A 25,060-nucleotide genomic window follows, 5' to 3' on the forward strand; every position below is an offset into this window, starting at 1 on the left:
GATGGGTACATGGTGGCCATAAAGGGATGGACATGGTCAGAAACAATGCTCAGGTAGGCCGCGGCATTTAAACGATGCCCAATTGGCACTAAGGGGCCTAAAGTGTGCCAAGAAAACATCCCCCACACCATTACACCACCACCACCAGCCTGCACGGTGGTAACAAGGCATGATGGATCCATGTTCTCATTCTGTTTACGCCAAATTCTGACTCTACCATCTGAATGTCTCAACAGAAATCGAGCTCTTGCAAATTGTAGCCTCTTTTTCCTATTTGTAGTGGAGATGAGTGGTACCCGGTGGGGTCTTCTGCTGTTGTAGCCCATCCGCCTCAAGGTTGTGCGTGTTGTGGCTTCACAAATGCTTTGCTGCATACCTCGGTTGTAACGAATGGTTATTTCAGTGAAAGTTGCTCTTCTATCAGCTTGAATCAGTCGGCCCATTCTCCTCTGACCTCTAGCATCAACAAGGCATTTTCGCCCACAGGACTGCCGCATACTGGATGTTTTTCCCTTTTCACACCATTCTTTGTAAACCCTAGAAATGGTTGTGCGTGAAAATCCCAGTAACTCAGCAGATTGTGAAATACAACAACCATGCCACGCTCAAAATTGCTTAAATCACCTTTCTTTCCCATTCTGACATTCAGTTTGGAGTTCAGGAGATTGTCTTGACCAGGACCACACCCCTAAATGCATTGAAGCAACTGCCATGTGATTGGTTGATTAGATAATTGCATTAATGAGAAATTGAACAGGTGTTCCTAATTATCCTTTGGGTGAGTGTACAGAGTAGGTCGTAGCAGCAGAAGTAGAATTCAGTGTAAAGAAGCAGAACTGTATTTTTCAGTGATTTTAACAAATGAAATCAAATGCTGTTTTAGCTGTATTCATGTGACAAAAGTTGAAATAGTATCACTTCAGACCTCAGATTACATGGTGGATAATGTATCACTAAGACCCTCTACATGAATAGATGTGAAAGCTTTGCTTCGAGTGAGGAACTCCTACCCTGACCTGACCAGTATATGACCTGCAGGCAGCGCTTCAATTATTTGTAGTAAGAGAAAATATCAGGTTCTTAGGTATATGATGCATCAGCTTGATTTGTATTTTAAGGTGTCTCATGTACTTGGATTGACTAGACAAAAAAATGATGTCCAGTGTTATGAACACACATCAAAGTGATGGAAGTGACAGACTAAGAAGAAATTATTTTAAAAAGTATGATGAAAGTGGGGCAAGCAAACAATCAACTAAATTAATCGATTATACAGTAGTATACAAACATTAAAACTTTAACATACATTTAAATTTCTCCTATCATCACATAGGTTACGTAGTACACCATCTGAACAATGTGTGTGCGCTCATGTGGCACTGGCACTACTGTGTCAAAACTGATCTTTGTAAAATTTAGCCTAACTTAAATAATAGTTTTATTTATAGGTACAGAGTGTGTCATATGTTGCATATTTGCCTGAAAATGTTGGGCTATTAACATGCTGTTTATTAGTATTTTTATTGTGTTGACAGAATTGTATAAGGAACATTGTTTGGACCATGGTTTTTATTTGAGCATATGAAAGTATTTTTTGTTTGTTTTCAAGTCAAAAGTCAACTAACCAGGAGCCCATCAGAGATTTTTCTAAATATGACTAATAAAAAAACAATAAATAAATAAAGAACATATGCAGTATACAAAGATTTTTCTTTGGATCTTTTTTTCCGCAGCAGGTGTTTTGACCTGTCATAAAATGCACAGGTGTTAACATTAATTGCAGTAGCTAAAACCATCAGGTATCATTGACGCTATTAGTTCCACTTGTTCTTCATATGACATGGGTTAAAGTGGTCTGTACAGAATAACACAATCATCCCACCTGCTGTTTTACTCGTTAAATTGATTGAGCCTTGGATAAGTAAATAAAAAACTCCTTCCACAGGTGTTTTTTAGGACAACTTATAACGTTACGATGAGGCTGTTTTTCGTGAAACAACCAGGGCGTGGCGCCATTTTGTTTCTGTCTGCGTCTTTTTAACCAGCAGGTGCAGTTGATTTGGCCCCAACTAAAGAGAACATTAGAGATGATACTCTGTACCGTGACTAAAACTCAAAACACAAATTAGACTTTATTTTTGATCAAGAGTTCCAGGCATGGATTACCTTTTACTGTTTTTCGTGTTGCCGCTGTTGTCCACTGATGGAGGAACAATTCCAAAGTTTGAGACTTTGAATCAGACATCCCAGGTGATAAGAAAGGTTTCCCGGACGGAAACAACGATTCTGCCGCCGCCGTACCTCCACCTCCCCGTGTTTGTGGACTCGAGGCTGCCGCTGGTGAAGAAGGAGTTTTTGTCTCCAGCCAGAGGCACCGGACTGAAGCCTGTCCCTGAGCTTGTTAGGAAAATCTTGCACCCCGTTCGGCCTAAGACCAGTCCGCACCGCGTTTCGGACGTTTCCGTGAAGACTTCGTGCAAGCAAAGAAAAATACGCGTGCAGGTGCAGAGGAGCGTTTTTGGTAGCGGTGACCCACAGTCTCAGCTCAAACTGGGGACATGCCAAGTCAGTAAATCCACAAAGGGTTACCTTTATTTTGAATATGACCTCGACATGTGTGGAACCAAACGGACGGTAAGTTTTAGCCATGCTAACAGTTTTTAGAAATGATAGCGGCCTCTCTCGATTGATGGTGACCTCTGTTTGCTGGGTGCTCCACCCTGTGGTCCAAACTAAAGAATCTCAGTATGATTGACATGAAATGTTGTACAGACATTCATGATTGCCAGAGGATGAATCCTACTGACTCTGATGATCCCCTGACCTCTAATGCCAGTTGTGGTTTTAATTTAAACGCTTTGCCTTCTATTTGCAACATCTCTCAACAACTGTTACATGGATTGACATTTAATTGAGTTCACAATAACTTTCGTAACTCCTTCACTTTTCATCTAGTGCCATCATTAGGTCAAAATTTCACTTTGTGCAACATAAATTCATGACTTAACAAAAGTAATGACATTTCTATCAGCTGTACTTTGCTAATTAGAGAATAGTAGTGTGCTAACATGCTAAATAAGATGACATGGTAAACATGTACTAAACATCTGCATGCCAGCATAGTATGTTAACATTTAGCACAAAGCAACTTGGCCTTGCGGAGCCACTAGCATGGCTGTAGACTCTGAGTCTTGTTGAAGCAAAATTTATAACTGATCGGTTTCTTGGCAGATAAGCAATAACCAAGTCGTCTATTCAAACATACTACGATATGACCCGCCAAGTCTCCAAGGACCAATCAGGCGAGCTGTGCCCTTCGTCGTTCCCATTAGATGTTACTATAACAGGTAAGACTGGCACTGGAAGTTCTTTCTAACGGAAATCATTTATTAACACTTTTTATATATATGATCAGTGTGTTTTAATGGTTTAGGTACCAGTACTCCTACAAAATTGGCTACACACCAAAGATGCGGATGCGCAAGGTCTTCAAACCAATGAAGAACAGAGCAGAATTCATTCTGACTCCACGAAATGGTAAAACCTGCAAAATGAATCTATCAGCCCCCAACTGATTTCTGTGAACTCTTATAAGTCTTTAAGAGTTAGTTTGAGAACTGAAGAAACAGTCTAGTACTATACCGGTATAGTAGGCTGTTTTCAAATACAGGTAATGTATTTAGAACGTACAGGAAATTGACTTGTGGCTTTAGCCCAATGGTCCCACCCAGTGTAATGCAATGAACTATTTTGCATTTCTTATTTCCTATAGCCGCTAAGAATTTTTTTTTTTTCTTCAAATCATTACTAATAAACAGTATCACCCTAGATTTACCTGATTAGTATCTGATTTGTCATTGCAAACAAAAAAAATCATATATATATATTTGTATTAATATAAAAACATTTAGAATTGGGAAATATTCTGCTTTTGGAAAACAATTTAATTACAATTAATGTCTCAATTGATTTATCATGTTTTTAGAAAATTATGACAAAGTTGTCTGAATTTTTTATTTTTTTTTGTTGGGCATACATTTACATTATTATGTTGGCTAAATCCTCTCAAACTAAAAAATGTCAACATAAATTAGGGTTGACAGCAATTCTGGTCAGTATCTTGTGTCTCAGCCTTTGAGTCCTTGTATTTGATTGTAGAAATCTGGATTTCTTTTGACTGCATGGATGAGGGGGATTCTTAAAGCTGTTGATGTGCTTGATGCTTGACTGCTTTCTTCTGTCTTTTAGCTCAGTGGGAAAGGATTTTTCATCCAGCTCACTACATGCTAGGGAAGCCCATGTTCTTTGAGGCTGAGGCCGCATCTGTGTCCCAAGACGAAAGACTGTATGTCCACTTGTGTTACGCGACTCCTGAGAGGTCCCACACCTCCACTCCTCAGTATACAGTTGTGAAAAACTTTGGGTAATAAACAACTCATGAGCGTCAGATTTATTTTAGCTCTGTTTTTAAAAATGAAACTATGTATACGCTTATGATAACTTTCTCTCCTTCTGATTAAGGTGTATGGTTGAAAGCAAGGACAATCGCTCCAGGTTCATCCCATACAAAAACAATTCTGTGAGATTCTCTGTGGATGCCTTCTTGTTCAAGGGAATGATTGGCCAAGTGAGCAAAGATGCTTTATTACCTGAGCAAAGTTTGAGAAAAAAGTTTCTGCAGCCTTTGCTAATTTCTTTGCTATAAATTGAGTTTCAGGTTTGAATACTACACTGAAAGAGGGCAAAAGATTTAAATGAAGGGAGATCTTGTGATCTGATCTCTTGTAGGAGCTCTACATGCACTGCGCCATGTCTGTGAGCAGTTCTGTCCCAACACCTACAGAAAAGTCCTGCAACTACAACACGCAAGCAAGAAGGTTTGCTTTTCTTTCTTTTTTTTTTTCTTTTAGAAATTGAATGAGAAATAAAGTTCAAACATGCTGTACAATTGACACACAATGGATCACGTCTTCCTCACTTTCTCAGATGGGTTGAGCTCTATGGATCAGACTCGGTGTGCAACTGCTGCGACTCCACCTGCAGCTCTGCTGCATCCACAGGTGAGTCAATGCTTCCCTCATTTTCCATAATAAAACACATTTTATAGGATATAGCTAGTTATTATTGGCAAAAGAAAATCAAGCCATACTGTGACCGTTTGTGACCCGGGTAGATAAGTCAAAATGCAAAGTATAGAGGCACCAACTAACACATTGTTTTTAGTCTCTTCATGGGAACAATATGAAAAAAATAAGCCACCCTATTAAATATAACTGTGCCATTACTAAAAGACACTGGATTGATACTGTTATGTATTTTTAATCCCAGTCTTTTAAATTCATTTTGGTGAAGGGGGAAGAAGAAGGGGGGGGGAAAAAAAAACGCATACAAATATGTTCTAATAAACATTTTCCAGTGACCAAAATGATCAGCAGCAGGCCATGGATAATAGAGCCTGAAGTGAAACATACCACAGACCCCAAGAGGAAGACTGTCTCCTCCACCACAACGACAGCATCACCACAACGAGAGACAACCAGAGAGGTGACTGAATGGAAGACCTATTTACAACCTGAAGCGATAGCAGCGACACCAGTGGGTGACGCAGCGAAGGAGTTGGAATTGCCGTTCGGAGGTGGAGTGAAGTGGGTTGAGGAGGAAGGTGAGGAGATGCAGGTGAAGGGATCTGCTGTTGTGGAGAAGGAGGACCCAGAATCTCACTCAATATTTGAAGATATCTTTGGTTTGGACAAATAAAGCTGATGTTTGTACAGTGTAGTTAAATCTGGGTGGCTCATTACATGATTCCTAAAAAGCTCAAAGCAATAATCAAAAGGTTCATGTATATTTTTGTGTGTGCACATGATGTCTGTATTGTTTGAGAAAGCTCTTGTTAGTACTAACTGTTGCTACAAATTACACTTTTTTTTTTTTTTTTTTTTTGTCACTTGCAACAAAGTCTATAACTCTGTATTTATTTTTTGATTAGCTTAGCACAAATAATACGCTACATGGATTAAATCTCAAAGCCAAGTTTCTATACAGAATCTGTAAATGATAAAACTCATGAGTTCATCTTCAGGTACAAGCATCATTTATTAGCTTTACATTGTGAGTAAATGGTATATTGCTACATGACAATCATTCTGTACAATTCCACTTTTACAAATGTCAGGTCATTGAATGTAATAACTGCAGTTTTGACCTATGAAGTAAAAAGAACAGTTTTAAAACGGTTATGCTACTCAGACAGTAAAGGTTATGACTTTGGTCTTTACAACAAGTACTATCAAACTACTTTAGTAGTACTTTACAAAATAAACTTGGTTTCATAACATCGTAATCACATATCAATGAATACATTGTCTTAAGTACATTTATTTAAAACCTTTGGAAGAGTACAATACCAATCTTCTGCATTCATCAGAGTTAATTTACCCTCCACATTGTGTCCATTTTAAGAAGGAATGCGACAAAGACACCATAATGCCCTTATAAAAACAGACCGTAGCGTCATATCACCTTCATTTCAGACAGGGTTCAGCTCAGGTGCATCCTCGATGGAATGTGCATGTTTCGTTTTTTTTATAGCACGTTTAGGTTCCCTTCCTGTGTTATCCCATTCAGGTTTGAACGGCGTCGTCCTCAGTAGTATGAGCTAAGGTGGGAGTGGGAGGTGGGATGTCTGGTCATGGCTGACCCAGGATAGATGGGGCTGTTGGGTGAGTTCCAGTACGTCGACGGAGGGCTGAAAAAGTTGCCAGGGGAGACAGGCATAGATGCAGGATGGCCACTCATGAAGTTCATTTTGGGCTGGTGGCTGTGGTAGGACTGGACATAAGACATCTCAGTCTGGTACTTAACAAGTCCCCCTTCTGCTGAGTGATTCTGGTGTGCCTGCGAGATACCTTGGAAGTCAAATTTGTAGGCGTAGCGCTTGCCGTGCACCTTAGTCATGATGTTCTTGTCGTAGTAGTAGCGCAAGGCGCGGCTCAGCTTGTCATAGTTCATGTTGGGCTTACTCTTGCGCTCTCCCCAGCGCTTTGCCACCTCGTCTGGGTCAGTCATCTTAAACTCGCCGTTGGTGCCCTCCCAGGTGATGATGTTGGCGTTGCTGCTGTCAGACAGCAGCTCCAGCAGGAACTGCCACAGCTGGATCTGCCCCGAACCTTGGAGGAGAAATTAAGAGTTAAGGAATCGGGTGCTGACTTCATTGGTTGGTCACACAAAACAAGACAGAAAATATACAGAATTACAAGTAGTAAATGTGTGAAATGTTTGTGTCATAGCATCTTTATACTTTTACTGGTAATATTAGAACAATTTGGATGTAATCATTTGTGTATCAATATCAAGAAATGAGCACCAGGTAGACTTTTAAAATTAGCATTAGAATTTTGCATAAAAAGGAAAAGATCCAAAACATTAAACTCCTCCCAAAGGATCCAGGACCTTGGACAGCTCCTTAGTTTTTATATTAACAAAATACTCTTACAAAGTACAAACTACTAAGAGTTTTGTGTGGGTTTCTTTCATAGTAGTAGTATGACACACACAACTTCTCAGTCAGCTTAATTTTTTTCCCATCAAATGTGACCTTTTCACTGTGTGGCTTGGAGGAAGTGACAGACATCGGGGCAAAACCTACCCACAGGCCTGTGAGCGCTGGGGTCAGGGAGCTTGTATGGACTTTGTTTGCCTGTTCGGTTCTTGGATGAGCTGAGGGCTTGGCCTTCTGTGAGGAAACAGCAGGGCAAATAGTCATTTTGGTGAGAGGGAAGCCAGATTTTGTCTCAGTGTAAGCGTGATGCAATTCTGCTGACACAACAGGTGTTGCTTGACGGTTACTCCATTTTGGAAATTAAGTGCATGTGTGCAAGATGATGCTTGCTTTCCCTTATGTTCCCAAAGCAGACAGTGTAAAGGCCTCATTTGTATCATCCTTGTTGGTTTATCTTGTAGTAGTTTACATTTCTTACCTGGGTTGGCTAGCCGACTGCTAATGGGCCCTAATGTCTGATACGGGTCTGTAACAAAGAAAAAGCATATGATGATTTTAATATCTTTTTGTAGATGTTACTTATATTAATCTGTAGAGCATAGATGTTTGTAAATCCCCTCCTAAATTCCATCTTTTGTGCCTTCAAGATTAGATAAAACGTATTTCCATGTTGTTTGACATCACATTCATTATGAGTCTGTATCTGTTGTTCCATTAATTTTGATGGAGTGAAGTATTTAAATCACATCCCACATCTCCCATTTGTTCAGTAGCTCTGGTGTTGTGCATTGATTGCCATAACCAACGGTTAGATAAACAGTCACCCAATCTGCTATCTAGATGGAATCAAGAAAGCCTATGTGAATGGACTTAAAAATATCAACCTCTATAATGTCTTTGATTGTCATGAAAAATATGAAATATACTGGCTGGACCTAGCAATTGCTACCACAGCTTCTGCATTGGCAGAAGATGAAGTCAGAGGGACAAATTTGCCACACTCTACTGATGGGTTCGGTCAATACAAAATATGACATTTTGTACAGTCATTCATGCTCAGGATGAGTTGTAACAACTTTGGTGATCCCTTAACTTTTCATCTAACACCATCATGTCATAATACTTCGGTGTTTGACTAAATACCTCCAAGATTTGTGACATTCCCCTCAGCCTCAACTTTGTGTTTAGAGCTAATCAGAAAAGGTTGGCATGCTAAGATGCTAACATAAGATTGTGAACATTATAACTGCTTGACGTAAGTGACATAAGTATGTTAGCATTGTACTGACTCACAGAGCGGTTATTGTGGTTGTATCTCTTATTGTTTACATATGTCCTAATATCTTAACCGATCTTTGGAAACATGGGGATCTTGACTGGAATTTCAAATAAAGCTCCTGAGTTTTGAACAATCCTTTCTAATACGATGTGAGTTTGTAGTGATTGATTGATTAGGAAAATATTTGGTACGAGTGGCCTTCCTACCTGGTCCAATTCTTGGAGAAGGCTCGGTAACTCTTGTGCTGTGTTGGTGCTCCATGGAGGGACCTTCAAATATTTAAAAAAACACAAATCTTTGATTGAACCTCAGCTATGACCTGGTTTTTAATTTACAAAGAGCCAATTTGTATGCAAACCAGTAGTTGTTCATGCATGAAAAGTTACTCTTGGTTTGGTTTCATATCTTCCTTGTGTCTGCTGTCATACCTTTGGGCACTGTGTTCATGGTGTTTGCCGGCCAGCTGTTCCTGCGGCTGATCTCATCAAAGCTGCTCTCTGCACAAAAAAAACAAGGATGAGACTAGACATTGACAGGCACGTGGCATAAAAAGGCTTTGAAGTGGACAGTACAGCTATAGTGGGAAGGAAGTCACTAAATGGAGACCGACACGATAAGAGTTTGCAGGTCTGAAGATGACCCAGAGTTTCTTGGGCAAGCATTCTTTTGTTCAGGCCACCCCTGTTGCCACAAGATTGTGAATTGTGTCCCAGGAGCAGGACCCATACCCCCCATTTCCTGTGTCGGTGCAGCTGTTTCCTGTCTGAAACTGGCTGTTGAGACTTTTGGACTTGTCAAAGTTTGTCAACTGAGGTTAGTGTTGTGCTATGGAACCTTTTTAGACTCTTGAAACTATGTAATATGTTTCTGAAACTCAACACATTGTTTTTGAATCCCTAAATCATTCAAGGAGTTTACTCTTTTCTGAAAGGTTTGAGAATGTGACCTTGAATTCTGAGCTTTGAGGCACACCCAGAAACACTCAAACAGATCTTGACAATTTTAGTACAAGGTTGATTTTTTAATAATGGGAAATTGAGGCAATCAAACATGACATACTAAAATAAAAGTGTTTCTTTCAATAAATTGTTGTTTCATCTATTTAAAACATGTGGAGTAAATTATTTAAGTCATAATTAAATGAAAAGTGGCCTTCACCATTTTTGAAGGGTTGTGTATCATGATACAGGTAGGAGAAATATTCACATAAATTTCTTAAGTAAAAGTACCTATACAACAGTGTAGAAATACCCCCCCAAAAAGTAAAGTACATACATTCAAACTCATAAAATTACAGAAGTATTATCAGCAAAAAGTCCTTTAAATATCAAAAGAAAAATTAACCCTTTAACATGATTAGATCGTTAATACTGTTGCATCAACATGCAAGTATCATTTTACTGTTATAGCTGGTCAAGGTGGTTGCTATCTAGGCTTCAGGCCCCATCCTACAGGTATCATGTGATGATTAATGAGATAGGACAGAGGCAAAAAAAGTTCTGATATCCAATATTATCTTAATTTATTAGACTTTTTTTCAAATCTTAAGTTATTTAAATGAAACCATGTGCAAAGTTTAGAGGGGAAATCTCTCCGGTGGAACTGTTAACAAACATCTGAAATGTGACAAGGGGCCCCATTAACACAGTTACTTTTTCTTTTGTAAGCCAGAAAGGTTGGGAACCACTGGTTAGGTTTACAATGCTTTGTGTTTTTATACACTTAACATATGTTGTTATGTAAAATCTTAATCTGAAAAGTAACTTGTAACTCCAGCTGTCAAATCAATGTAGTTATGTATAAATTCCAACAAAAAAAAACATTGACAAGCTTATAGCTCCCCTTCTTCCTGTCTAAACTGGGTATACATTTTTAAAGCATAGAAGCCCCATCTAGAAGTGGCAATGATCTCTATTTCCTTCAGGAATTGGTAAAGACCAAAAATAGAGCTAAATGAGTAAATATAAGACTTCCATTCACCAGGTTGCCAGAAACACAACTCCAAAGGAATGTTGTTATTGCTCTATAACTGCCGGATGTACAAATAAGCAAAAGTTTGCTAATAAATTAGCCATATCAACTTAAAAATGTGACAATATGTCAATGTTCTCAACTTGTTTTTGCTGCCCAAACAGTAGCCAAATAATCCGTATTTCTCCATAGCATTAAATGTTAATTATTAAATAAGTAACAACCAAATAGTTTGAGGCAAATAATTCCACAAAGGAAGCCAACTGTTGTCATGTTTTAATTTAAATGCTAAATCCTGATTGGTGCATAATTATGTGACAGCACGTAGTCCACTCACAACTTGTGTGAAAAGTAGTACCAAAAAAGTAAAACAAATAAACAAATCTGTCATGTAAAACAACCAAAACTGTTCCAACTTTAGCAAAAATTGTGTGCTCATGTTGGACCCTATCGCAAGAAGCTGATTGAGAAAAGGAGGTGATGGAGGAGAGTGGATGATCTTACCTGCTTTCACCTGTAGTCTGGGTTGTTGTGGTGGTGTGTTGCTGGTAGGAGTTGTGGAGTACGTGAACGTAGGGCTACCTGAAGCAGAGACCGAAAAGAAGTCAATATTACATTCTCCTTAGATCAATCATACCAGGGTAGATTCTGAGAGCTGTGAATAGTAAAACCTAGACATCAAAGATATTGTGAGGACCTTTGAGAACTCAGTTTGTGGTGGTGCTGTAGTACTGGATCGCATACTATTGTAATCTTGGTGTAATTTTGTCCATCCTTTCTAAAGTGGAAATCTCTAACAATAATCACGTCTGTCTGGCTTAAATTGATCACTATATGTGGATGATTATTACGATAAAACTTCATTTTTTCATGCAGATTACCATCTAATTGATATTTGTGTTTATTATGTAAATATAAAGTAATATTACAGACAGCATCAAAATACATTACGGCTTGTACTGTGTATAATTCAAATACATTATAAAATAATGCAGTAATGTAAATAAAAAACAGCTTACTGTATTTGAAACTGTAATTAGGCTACAGCCTAAAACAGTACTGTGCTGTTTATAAATACAGTAATGTCAGTAGTGCAAATAGGCTAGGTGGTGGTTTCAGTGCATTTTTTTTTTAAAGGGACAGAAAATAAAATGTTAGCTATCCACGGCGAACTGGTAGTAAAGTTTGAAAAAAAAATCGATAAAATATATAAAAACATTTTCCCCATATGTTGTCATGTGTTTGCAGAAACTAAACAGCTGCAGCTACAGTCACATACACTGCAAAGTTAATAAAGAATGCAAATTCGGTAAACAACACTACAAACTTCAGCCTCAAGCGACGTTCTTCCAGCCTCAACAAATTACATTATGAGGAACTCCTAAGTGCCCCTGTATTGCAAGGTGTTTGTATTATTTTGTTCTGACCTGACCTCAGTACCTGGGTGGGATGTAGATATCATAAATCAATTTATGATTAGATACTTTATTTTAATATAAAGTATAGGGAACAACAAATTCACATGCAGAAATATTTTTAGTGCTGCAATTACTGATTTTTCTATATTTGAATATTTGTCTGAGTAATAGATTAATCATCAAGTTTGTTTACTTTCAGACAATAGTGAAAATGCCCCATCACAATTTCCAAGAGGCCAAAGTGACAATAAAGAAAATACCAGTTCAAAACATTTTTGCCATGATAAAAAGGGAAAAAGCAGCAAATCCCACTTTTGAGAAGCTGGAAACCAGCAAATGATTGGGTTTTTTGTTTAATCAAATAACTGTTTTAGTCATTTATCAAAAAAAAACTAGTTGGTTTATTGTTGAATCGTTTCAGGGCTACATGCTTCCCAGTGAAAATTCCAGAGAGGTTTATGTTTTGATTTTATTTCTGATCCTGCTAACATACAGGTTAAATATTTGGTAGCTGCAAAACAATGAAAACTTTTTACGTTGTCGAAACCAAACAATGTTATCAGCTGGAGAGAGAATGATCTCAACACGAGGCGAGCCTTACTCTGCCGGAGGTAACTGAGGTGTGAGAGCAGGATGTCTGCGTTGTAGGCCGACGTGAGACGCATCATGTCGTCCTTGGTCATCTTGCACAGGGCCTTGCCATCCAGTGCTTGGAAGAGCATGACATCCACCTCCTCTAGGACGTACTCCTTAATGGCCCAGTCCAACCACTGCCGCACGTGGTCCTGTGTCCAAACCTCAGGATCTGGCATCAAGAGGGTGTAGGGTGGAGAGAAGAATAATCAGTCTTGAATTATCACACAGTGTTTTTGTGTTTTTTGTTGGATTTTATGAAAATCTTTTAGCTGGCTAGAGTTTGCTACACACTATCTGGACTTTTATTTGAAGTAGATGCTGTTGTGGCTTTCAGAAAGTCACAAACAGGAAGTTATAGAAGTTGCAGGGCAAGGAGTCATACAGAAATGATCATAAATTACTCTGCTCAAACGGATTTATTTACATAACGGATTTCCAGTGCAAATATGTCCCCCTACACTCAAATGTATTTTTCTTGTTGTTGCTTCACTTTATTAGAGCTTCATTGTGCAGATTGGTGTGTGTGCAGAGGAAGGCATCTCTGTGCTTACCTTAAATCTCAGTTTAAGACATGCACAAAAATAGTTAAGTCGTGGCCCAATATGCAACTTGAAAGCTCCAGTGCGCACACACATACCGCGAACTGACTTTGGAGAGTATGGGAGTATGAGACATCTTGTGACTAGCAGTTAAACTTTATCTTCATGTACCAGTTGTGGCTGACTGTAATACTACCAAATATGAGATGGGAGTGCTTTGACTGTTTAAAACCGTTTGATGAAAAAAGGTAAATGATGTTTTAGCTTTCAAGTTTTAGGACATTTTATCTAGTCTTTCACATGGTGAGAGGAGCTATTTTTCTGGTTTATTACAAGAAAAAAGTTGAGGGGATGGAGGGAGGAGTGTCACACAAAAATAGTCTGAGCAACCCTGGGGCAAACAAAATAGGACGTAAAAGGGCTGAGTAACACCGGAAACTACTTTGTGATACTAATTTTGAAACGGGTGGTGGGTGGTGTATAACCCTGCTAGTTTTAGTTGAAGTCAATACAAGTTTACCAGTTCTTACTTTTTTTGACACGTGTGCTCCTTATGTGTGTCTTTCAAAAGTTTTAAAGTCCTCTGTTTGCTGAACTGTGGGCCTATTGTCAGGGTATCAGCAAATCTTAAAAGTCTTAAAAGGCTTTTTTAAAATTATGATAGGTCTTCAATTATAAAATGATGCCTAGGACACTTTAAAGTTACATATCAACAAATCTAGTGTTTTTCTTATTTTATTGCAGCTTATTGTACGTTTACCCCGCTTCTCTCGCGATTTCCCTAAAGGTAGCAGGATTCAGGAAGTAAGCAAATAATTACCGAAAATGCTAAGCTAAAGTGAGCCCCATCTGGGGTCGTCATGGAAGGTTTTTGTTTCATGTAAGGCACCAAAAATCTAAATAAACAACAAATAAATAATGTAAATAAACAATTTGCAGTTGCATTATATTCTGTTGATATACAATTTGTATCGCAAATCATATTACATTAGAAATCCTTTACACATTTACCTTGTCTTTTATAAATTACGTTTACATTTTACTAATTGGTAACAGCAAATATGTTAGAAACAGATTACATTTTAACAACATCATTTGTTTTCTTTGAAATTTCTGCTTGCAATACAATATATGTACATTTCAACCAAAGCATGTTTTTATGGTTATGTTAAGGCAACTCTCAGGAATTGGTTCAGGTAAGGTAAAGATTCTATTAATAGTGTTTAAATAATCAGAATTTCTGGGAGACGGGGTTTAAATTGAATACTTTTACATTTCTACATTTGCATGCTTTGTAGATTACTTACTAGATCCGAGGCACTATATAACTTTTTCCAGGAACAATATTAAAACTTTGGTCTTCCTTAAAAACATTCTTATACATGTTTAGTTTTATTAAGTAATTAATAAAGTATTTTTTTAAATTTTATTTTGTATAGTTTCTTATCCTACGAAATAGTCATTTGTATGCTTTTAATGATAACTGAAGGTTGTATTTGATCTCATTGTCTTGGTACAGTACTTTGTCTGATTTAGGAAGGTAAGCTCATTTCCAGTATTAAACTATGACCGTGAATTGCCTGTAACAGTAGGCAGGAGTTTTAGTTGCCACACCCTCAGGTCCTGATTGTCCTTATTTAACACATGCCACTGTGATGCAACGTCCGTGTATTATGAAGCAGAATAACTTTGCGCTTGTGACTCATTGAAAAATCTCGCTGGACGCCTCAGAGCTGAATTTTGAAATCACTGCCCGTTTGGAGGGATCCCATCATCTCTGGTGGGAACCCTCCATAGACTGACTCACCGAAACGTGCACACAAACACGCTTATGATTCTCACAGGATGATAAATGTCTGGGAACTGTGCAAAAAAATGTTTTTAGATGTCTGGACCACGGATTCATAGCGAAGATGAAGTGGACCTAATTACTGTAGCTTGTCTAAACCTTGACTACGACTACTCTGATTGTAGTGACACATCACTGTCTTTAATTGGTGATTTTAGAGCAAAGAAAAAGAGCTGTAGCAAAAGTTAAAAAGCTTGGAGTCTTCTATGATAAACATTCAACAAAGTAATATGTAGGTAAGTATCAAATATGGGACAACTCTCGCTCTACATATTGCTGAGTGAAACACACAGGTGCCAGCATTGCTGATATTAGGGTATAAGGGTGTGTAACTTTAACAACACTTGAACTCGAATGTCATGGTGTCATTTTGGACAAATGTTACCTTTTTAATGTCTATGAAGCAATTACACATCTACTTCCTGTTTTTGTTTTGTTGTCACATTCATATTGAAGGATATTCTGTGTCTTCTATGTTTTAAAGGATGAGACTGTGTTATTCTATACTTTTCATATAATCAAAAAATCCCATGAAAAGACCAAACCGCTCATTACTAAATGACTTCCCTGTCCTGTGCTTGGGTACAAATACATAGTTCCATGTTTTTATTTTTCTTAAAGGCTTAATAACTTCCTAAAACAACTGAAAATAGTGCATTTGTTGGGGACTGTTTTCAGCTGTGGAAACATACAGATTAGTGAGTATTTACAGCAGAGGTGTATGTGGGATTGAGTCACAATAGACTACAGTGTCCATGTTTACAGGTAAAACGGTGTGGCTCTATTGCTGTGCTTTTGGACAACAATGGAGCTCTATGGAACAGGAATAACGTAAGCTTACTGTATACTGGGATTTTTTGACAATTAGAAACATATATATATAAAAAACAGGAAGCAGGATGATTAAATGATGGTAAAAAATTGTAATGATCTCACCAAGTCATAACACATCTATTCCTGCTTGCTCTTTTTCTTGTTAACGTCACAGTCATGAGTGCTAAATTTACACTTACTTCACACATTTTAAATAGAATTCATTTTAAACCCTGAACAACCAGACAACCAGAAACTTGTTGTTGCTTATCTGTGGCACTGGAGAGTAGTGACTGGTGGTGGTGGTTGTGGTAGTTTGGGAAAGAAGGGTTCAGTTATCGATATTACACCAGTGTCCCGGCTCTTGGGAAACTGACTTGTGATAGTGAGGGTCTTGTGTGAGGATGGGGGGTGATAGAGTGACTTAGCTCACCTGCCGGCACGATGACCCTCTTCTCCTCTGTGGCGTTGCTGGGTGGAGTTGCCGTCTGGGGGCTGACGCGAGGCTCCGGATATGAGGCCTGGTATGGCATTGGGGCGCTGTCGTTGCTCATGTGTCTAGAGCGTTTGGTGACACTGCAATCCACAGGGGACTCACGGCTACAACAGACAGAGGAGAAAGCATTTGGTCATGGTTGTCTTCACATGGCTGGAAAAGAAGAGGGGTTATTTGATAATTAAAATATCTTGTAACCTTGTAAGTGTTATTACACTTTCATTTAATCAACAGATAAACAATGAAAAACCTTCCAATAGTGGTAGAAGAAATGACCAATACAACAATTTACAATTACAAAGTAAGGAGAAAAAGTCCTGCATTCAAAACCCTACTTAAGTAAAAGTACAGAAGAATTATCAGCAAAATGTAAACTAACTAAAAAAAGTAAAAATACTGATTCTGCAGAAATGTGTCCCCTGTGACTGACATAACATTATATATTAAATTACAATATTAAATTGTTGATACTGATGGATTAATGCTCATAAAGCATGTTACTGTTAAAGCTGGTTAATATGGAGCTAGTTGTTACTACTTTATATACATTGTTTGGCAGTTTAGTCCAGTGGTTCCCAACCTAGGTGTTGGACCACTCCTATGGGTCAATAGATGATTAATGAGACAGGAAAGCATTGAAATCAAAGTTATGATACACCAACCACTGGTTTAATCTTTAACATTGTGTGTTGTATTTTATAAGTCACTCATATAATTTTTTAAAGGTAAAATTTTACTCTGAAACCTTACTAGTAACTACAGCTGTCACGTAAATATGGTGGCGTAAAAAGTACCAAATTTCCCTCTGAAATGTAGTGGTTTAAAGTAGCAAACAATGGAAATACTCAAGTAAATACCTTGAAATGTTACTTAAGTGTAGCAGTTGAGTAAAAGTACTTGGTGACTTTTTCACCAGTTACAATACTTTATAACACTTCAATTAAAGTTGAGACACAAATTACCACGTTTGGAATTCAGACTTTTCCATCAGTGGTGGAAAACAATAAGGGACACTGGGCTGCGTTTGGCCACAACAATACAATGGTGAACAATAAACATTTTTAGGGACTGGGAAAAACCGAAATGTTGACATGAATCGTGACAAAGCTAGAGTCAGATAATCCGGGAACCTGCACTCCCCTGTGGCCTTGGCCCGTCCTGACTCACCTGGTTCCATTGACGTGTTCGCCTCTTTTCCCAGGGTTCTGTGCCGCTGACCCCACCCACTCAGACTCGGTGTGCTCGGGACTCTGCTTGGAGGCCTGGCTATACCCGCCGGGTGACGTCATTTCGGTCTTCATGTGCATGGCCGGGGCTGCAGTGTAGGGCGGCTCGAATATGGGCTGATCCTCACTCACCACTGACAGCGCTTCCTGTCCAACAGAGCCACAGCAGTCAGTGTCTGCCATTAATGTGTCAGGTCACAACCTGTGGAAACTCTTTTTCCACATAAAGACCCCACCTAGGATGCTTTAGTAAAATATAGGTGTAACAACAGCACAGCAGAAATTTTCAGATTTTTATCTGAAGTTTAAACAGTAGACATAACTAACATTTTTAAAGGTCACTCTTTGTAAAACAGTATCATTCAAAGTAAGTATCATCCAGAATTTCTATTGACTACATTTTGTTCCTTTTTCTTATAGAACTTGGTTGTGAATCAACAAAATCAATTACCATAGTTTACAGAAGTTATCACAAAAGAAATAACAGGAGATAATATATCATTATCAAATCAGTCAAAAATATTCACTGCAACAACAAAAAAAACACAAAAAAGTCTCCATAAGTGGCAACAGAATAATTCACCAACAATAGATAATTGTCTTGAAATTGTTAAAAAGATACAAGAATTATAAAGACTGGCTTTAATACTTTGACTAAGAAATGAGCTGTTAAACAAACTGACAAAGTTGATTTCTATGTACTTTACTTTTTCATTTATTGGATATATTATACATGTTCAGAGCTACATAAAGATTTGCTGTTTCTTGTTTTGTGACTGTGAATGTGTTGTTGTGTTTGTATTCCATTTCATTTTATTCAGATGTAATTATTATTGGATGTACGGACTTCTTTTTAGCAGTGCTAATGAGCCAGTCCTCTTTAGGGTTTAGTGACTTGCTATGAGGTACTTCAGCAGGAGATTTTGAGAGCTGGGACCATTTCACGTTCAGTTTTCTCCACCTCAAGTTTTTCTTAGATCTGTCGAGATCCAAACTGGCAATCCTCTGGTCACGTACTTTATTTTCTAGCCTTCAAATTTTCGCTTCCACAAAATATTGCATATTGATTTGTTTGAAATTCAGTGATATTGCCCTGGATTGATTTAAACTAAGTGTGTGTTTAATCTAAACAATCAGAGACAGGAGGACAATCCACTTAGAAAAATGACATGTAAACTGCACAGAAATGGTGTATAGGCAGTCAGTAGGCGTTCTAATCTTTGAAGAACATCAGCAACCTTAACCACCTTATTTTGTCGTTAGGATTGGGGTTGGTGGGGGGGGTAGCTCAAGGTGGAGTCTAATCGAGATTTAGTCCGTCGCCTTCCTGGGTTCATCACCTACAGCAAGGCCTCAAAACCACCCCAAGATGGCATTTTCATCCCACGCATTTGGGAGCACAAGCGCCGGACCTGTTGTTCTGTCTGCTCAAATTAAGTGTGTGCATGTGGGATGCGACCACGGCAGCTTGAGTGGGTGTAAGTGCGTGTTTGTTTAGAGGAGTTGAGCATTGTCTTTGGACCTTGTACGTCAGTGCCGTGCTTTTTCAGTGGCCTACAGGAAACCTGGCCGCCATGTGCAGAGGAACCTTTTGGCACAGGCCAAGGGAGAGGAAATGGTGGAGGAGGGGGGCACAGTGTAAAAATGTGGGTCATTTTAAAGCTGGAAAACAACCCTAAAGGCCTGTGGTTAGGGGATGAAGAGAAGAGAAGAGAAGAAGAGTACAGCCTTGATTGAAGTGCCGCTTTTGAATTGTGCTTTTGCCTCTGTGTTTTTTTTTAGCTCAATTGTTGCCTGAGCATTGTGAACCACATTTTAATGCATGGCACACAGTTTGGCATTTCCTTGAAGCTGCAGACAAACCGATACACAAGCAGTGTGTGGGATTTCAGCAACCTGCTGCTGCTGTTGCATTGAGCACTGGATACGCCCTGTTTTTATGCACACACAGGCAAAAGGTTTTAGTATTGCACACACTGTTTGATTTCACATCAAACAATATTACCCAATATTGATTGTTCAAGACCAATAGACACAGGTGAAAAAAACATAAAATGTTATGTTGTGAATTAAAAGATTGTACTCCTATAATAGGCTATTGTCAAATTTGTGACGGACAGTTTAAATAAAAGGATCAAAAGCGATGCAGCGGAATAAGAGATATGGTCATTTGTCTTATCAAAACCCGGTGCCTACATTACCCATAATGCAACTCGATTGCTGACAGTTTGGTCTGGGGGTGTGTTATGCTAACAGCGGCTAATGTAGGCACATATGAGGAGCGGGCTACACCGGGCTGAGGTCTGGTGACCTCACTTCTTTTTATTTTTATAGTTTTGAAACTTGTAGTCTTCAGCCCCAACCGATACAATTTATCAGACTCTGGAGCCACAAAAAACACTTATTTTAAATATGCAGTTGTACTCCACAAGACCTGGAAACAGACTTTGATGTGTAAAATGTGGGGGAGTCCCCTTTAAATGTTAAGAGCTGTAAATTAATAAAAACATTATGTTGCAAATTTTAGGGCTGTAAATAAAGGTTTCTCATTTTTAGATGATCGATATCTAATTTTGCATGCTAACTAAAAGCTAAATTATATTTATAAAGTAAAAAATGTGCATTTTTGCACGTGACAGAAGTGCTTTGCAGGGCTTCATATTTTCCTGCTCAGCTTTCTTTTGACCGCACTCCCTGTTTTCTTCTTCAGCTGATTGCTCTGTTTTACTTCTGTTGCTGTTGTCCTCTCTCTCCGGTCTTCCTCTCTCACACTAAGTGCCTTCAGAGGCCCTTTTCTCTGTGCAGAAGTGAAACAGTTGGCTGAAAGTAGGATAAAACAAACGGCTGACAACAGATTCTCATGAGAGGAATAAAAAAGAATAGTAAATAGTTGAACTCTGTGGTTAAGTAGGATTTTTTTAAGTTTTTCGGTGCTTAACACTCCAACCGTTGATGTTATCGTGACACACTGCCAATCATCACGTTCAGTTTTCAGCACCGTACATTAAGTGACAAGCTGATGCTTTCACAACCACAAACACACACTCCCGCTCTTTCTTTATCTTCCCCTTGCGCTCTCTCCCTCTCTTTCTCTCTCTCCTCTGCACAGTGATACAAATATACTAAAATGTGGCCTGACCGCTAATGCCACAACTGACTTCCTGTTCAATGTGTTTCAGCCTGTTGCTCAGATACAAAACAACTTTTAAAAACATGACCTTCTTGAGGCTAACGCTACCTTGTGCCTCGATGTCCTAAAATTTACACCGTTTGTGTTCAGTTTTATAGTAAACACTTCAACCTCCTCCCTTGCTGCGAGAGCACAAACAAGTCCTGCGTGGAAACTTTTGACATGGCTTTAAGTCAGCAGCTTTGCAGGTTGCATCATGCAGTCTTGCCCAAACCAAGAGCTTGAAGGAGAGCATGATCACAGGCTGTTTACGAAATAAACGTTCATACTTCTTATATCTTTATGGAATAACATTTTAGATTAACAGTTTAACCAAAGGAAATGGCAACAAATAAAAAGAACACCACCACCACAAGCGTGTTTGACTTGGATTCTCTAACCCAAGATGCAGTTGAATAGCTCCATCATTTACCTGTTTCTAAGTACTTTTTGGTGGAAAATCAAAAGGGATATTGCAACACAGCCTGCATGTGATAAAATAAAGTGGTAGTCATCTTATGAATCAGACATGGAGGGTTTTGGTATACTGTTACCAAGGGCTCTTCAATGCCAGAGACTTAATTTAGCTAATATATTTTTCTCCATGTTGGATATGATTTTATACTCAATGTAGTCAGCAGCAGCCTTAGTGATTTTACTAATTTTCATCAATTCATCAATAATCAATCATTAAATATTTTATTTGTGCTGTCTGGGCACTTTAAGAGCCACATCTAGTAACTAGCGCTACTGATTATTTTCATAATCGGTTCATGTGTTGATTATTTTCTCTATTAATCATTTGGTCTGTAACTTCCGTGTCAGTGAAAAATCTTCTCGAGGCCAAGGTGGTGTTAGTCTAACAGTCAGAAAACACCAAGATATGTGGTTTAAGATGTAAGATGAGGCAACCAATTATCTCATTTGAGAAGCTGGAACATCTATTCATTTGGCATTTTTGCTGGAAAATGGCTAATTGATTATGACAGTAGTTACTAATCATTTCAGCTCTACTGGTAACCCAAAACCAGTGGTTTCCAATAGGTCCCAGGATAAATCTGAGGCATCACACAATTATTAGAAACATAAGAAAGCACAAAGCTGCACAGAAATCATCTTTATCCAATCTTTTTGGACCTCTCTGGACCTCCAGAGCTCTTTGTTTGAACTTGTAACAACAAGTAGACATACTGCATGCAGCCTGTGGGGTTGCAAGAAGATATTGCTTTGTTGAATGGGGTTACAAGCCGAAAAAGTTTGGCAACCACTGCCCAAAACTTCAACCAAGGATGTGGTTAACAACTACTTTGTTGCATTAAGCAGTTATATCATTTAAGTCCATTTTGGAAACGCCAATGAATTTCTTTTTTTGTAATGTGTTAGAGAAAATAAGCTGATCTGGTGACATGTTTTGGGGCCTTCATCATCCTCCTGCAGCAAAGTGCACTGTAGGCTGATAAACAATCCTCATTTCATTCAGGTTGTTTTGATCCTCTTAAAACTTGTGGAAGTGAAATCTCAGAGTTTAAACTTCTGAGATTGGTACTGAAATTATTTGACTATTAACAGTAGCCCCATTCACAATGATTTATAGTAAAGGTCTTTAAAAATAAGAAACTTGATTTATGGGTCTTTTATTTCTTACTATGTTCTTCACTGTGTGTTTCTCAAAATCAAATCAGTTTTAAGGTGTTACTGAGCTCCTGTTTAGGCCTACACCACAATTGCCATCCAGATACTTTACGAATATTTTAGTAAATATGCTAAATGAGTGTTTGCTCCTGTCAAGGCCTGAGGATATTAAAAGCACTACAATCACACAAAACAAGATGTAGCCTAAAATAACAGGCCAGAGATCAAGTTGTGCAAAGGCACAGCCCTGTGTGTGCTCGCCATGTCTGAGGCAAGTGGCAGAAAGCAGAAGTAAAAGTTGAGGCAAGCTGATTTTGCAAAGACCTGAGCAGCTGCGCTTTCTGCCACACAAACAACGGTGCGGTTTTCACAGCTATGGGCCTGGCAGCGCGCAGGCCTCTGCAGGCCCCGAACACAGAGCCAGGCCGGGTTCTCCTTCACCTCCCATGCCTATGTGAGCGGACACTGTAAAGTTAAAACAATGCAGTTTGTCCACTTAGTTTCTTTCTGGCGAGGCTTTGTTGCTTTTTCACATTTTTTCTAGTCCACGGAGCGGAAATGTGTGCGGAAAGTCTGAGGTTTGAGACAGGAAGCCTGCTGAGTTCAGATAACGACACCTGACAAGTGCTCCCGTTTGCAGCCATAAATTATACTTAAAATAACCTCAAACACACAATCTGCTGCGACACAGCAGAAGAGAATAATCATATCTGAATAATAATAGTCCTAATTACCTTTTATCAACGAATAATCCCCTAGGACTATGTGTGCCAGCATTTTAAACAGAGAAAGAAAGAAACTAAAATATTTCCTAACTAAAAATAAAACATAGCAGACTACTTTATATCGTGAAGCAAGTTTTCGTTTCAGCATGTCCTCATTTCCTGCACTGGCTCTTTAATAAATCACTCTTTTTTTATGGCATAACGAAAATAATGTAACTCGCCAGACTTTACAGTCCAAAATGCATTAATGTGGGCCTACTGTAGCCTACATATAGGCTATCCATAGGTTACATTTTTAATAACAGAGAAATGAGAAATGAGCTCCTCAATCTAATATGGTCAAAGGCCCATTTCTAGTTTTAAACTGGCTGAATTATAAAATATAAAGACATTTGTTATAGTAAATCGTTTGTAACAAATTAGGAATGTCAATATTGATATTGCGTTTAATTTGGAGAGATGGTTCGTGAGGTACCAAGAATATTTTATAGCATAAATAAGAAATAAAAGCCTACAGGCCAGTGCTGAATATTAAACACACATTCGTTAAAAAATATCGCGATTTTGCATCTTTGTGGCCTAGGCCACATCATCGGGTAAAGTTTTCTCTTTTTCTCATTGCGCAATCATCCGTTTTCAATGTGAATGTCATGAAAACGTGCTTTTCGATTTGAATTCCTGACATGAAGGCCTTCATTTCTGCATTTTTTAGAAGTTAAGAATTGAAACAATTACTGCATGGTCTTCCGGAGAAGGTCAACAGGTACAGCTGTAACAGTATGAAATGTGAAATACCAGTCATCTGATGGAAATGGATCCTCCTGCTGTTTAAAAACGGGCTCACGTATCCAAGTTGATCCATGGCGCCTTCAGGGACACCTGCCTGGTGCGCACCAATAAAGTCCTGCATCCCCTCATTAACGTCGTTAAAGAAAAAGAAAGCAGTTTGTAAACCTGTTAAATGTTAAGTAATTTCACTCTCCGTGCGTTACTTTTGGTGTTGCTTTTGCGACTCCGTGGATAGCGCGGGCTGAACTCGATTAAACGCAGCAATTAAGGGGAAAAAAATGAAACGCGTGCGTTTAGAAATCCTCTTTTACGCGTATAGCCGGCCACCAATTAGTGTTTTTATCTGAGTGTAAAGATGTAGTGGTTAGTTGTGTTATTATAGAGCCGACATACAACCACGAACGGGAAGGAAGAGGAAATTTTGTACAAGAAGGAAAGAGTGGGGAGCTCGCATCACCGCCTTGACTCTCTCACTCAGCAGACTCAGGGCTGGTGTGGGTGGCCGCCTGTCATTTTCACCACCAGCAGCAGCGTTAAAAAACAATTCAAATACATACCTTTATCGTACAGTCCATTGCAGCAGCCTCGCGGTCTTTGTCATTTAGTCGATTTTGTAAATGTTAACGCTAATGTAGCCTTCTAACCTCACTTCAATACATGCAGGGGTGCATTGGCTCTATATGTCGCAAACCATTGCAGTTACAATTTTTTGCTCACAGACCATAACCGGATGGCAAGTTTTTTTCTCTCCCTCTCTCTCTTGCGCGCTCTAGCTCGCTCTCGCTCTCGCTCTCGCTCTCTAAATTGGGAAGTGAAGTCACTCTTTAACATAGAAGCTGCTTCTCATGAAACCAACACTTTGGCTACTGCTCAGAAGGAAAAACAAAAAGCTCTGTAGTTTGTGTGCTTTAGATTCAGGTGTAGAGTTTCATCTAAAACATCAGATTCTTCAGCCTTTTGCTGTAGGTTAACCACAGTGAAAATGAAAGAGTGTAAAGTGTCATAACAAAAATAGCT

At 38.8% G+C, this 25,060-nt stretch overlaps 2 protein-coding genes across 4 annotated transcripts; one reads left to right on the forward strand and one right to left on the reverse strand.

The window, feature by feature from the left end:
- The first annotated feature begins 1,875 nt into the window (after positions 1–1,875).
- zp3d.2 (zona pellucida glycoprotein 3d tandem duplicate 2) lies at positions 1,876–6,348 on the forward strand. Its single transcript, XM_046045043.1, has 8 exons — positions 1,876–2,634; positions 3,232–3,347; positions 3,434–3,537; positions 4,249–4,423; positions 4,522–4,627; positions 4,789–4,877; positions 4,987–5,060; positions 5,417–6,348. The coding sequence occupies exons 1-8, from the start codon at positions 2,158–2,160 to the stop codon at positions 5,755–5,757; spliced, it is 1,482 nt and encodes a 493-aa protein (XP_045900999.1). The 5' UTR covers positions 1,876–2,157; the 3' UTR covers positions 5,758–6,348.
- fli1rs (Fli-1 proto-oncogene, ETS transcription factor-related sequence) lies at positions 6,078–24,741 on the reverse strand. Of its 3 annotated transcripts, none has more exons than XM_046045044.1 (10): positions 24,601–24,741; positions 17,670–17,875; positions 16,440–16,606; positions 12,771–12,974; positions 11,256–11,333; positions 9,209–9,277; positions 8,987–9,049; positions 7,980–8,027; positions 7,649–7,735; positions 6,078–7,169 (listed from the first exon to the last, which is right to left on the reverse strand). In XM_046045044.1, the coding sequence occupies exons 1-10, from the start codon at positions 24,616–24,618 to the stop codon at positions 6,646–6,648; spliced, it is 1,464 nt and encodes a 487-aa protein (XP_045901000.1). In that variant the 5' UTR covers positions 24,619–24,741; the 3' UTR covers positions 6,078–6,645. The 3 variants fall into 3 exon arrangements, with proteins under 3 accessions (XP_045901000.1, XP_045901003.1, XP_045901004.1); XM_046045047.1 differs by lacking the exon at positions 24,601–24,741 and adding an exon at positions 24,050–24,431; XM_046045048.1 differs by lacking the exon at positions 7,649–7,735.
- Between the last annotated feature and the right edge of the window lie 319 nt (positions 24,742–25,060).

The sequence above is a fragment of the Micropterus dolomieu genome, linkage group LG03, assembly GCF_021292245.1.
Source record: "Micropterus dolomieu isolate WLL.071019.BEF.003 ecotype Adirondacks linkage group LG03, ASM2129224v1, whole genome shotgun sequence".
Classification (NCBI taxonomy): Eukaryota; Metazoa; Chordata; class Actinopteri; order Centrarchiformes; family Centrarchidae; genus Micropterus; species Micropterus dolomieu.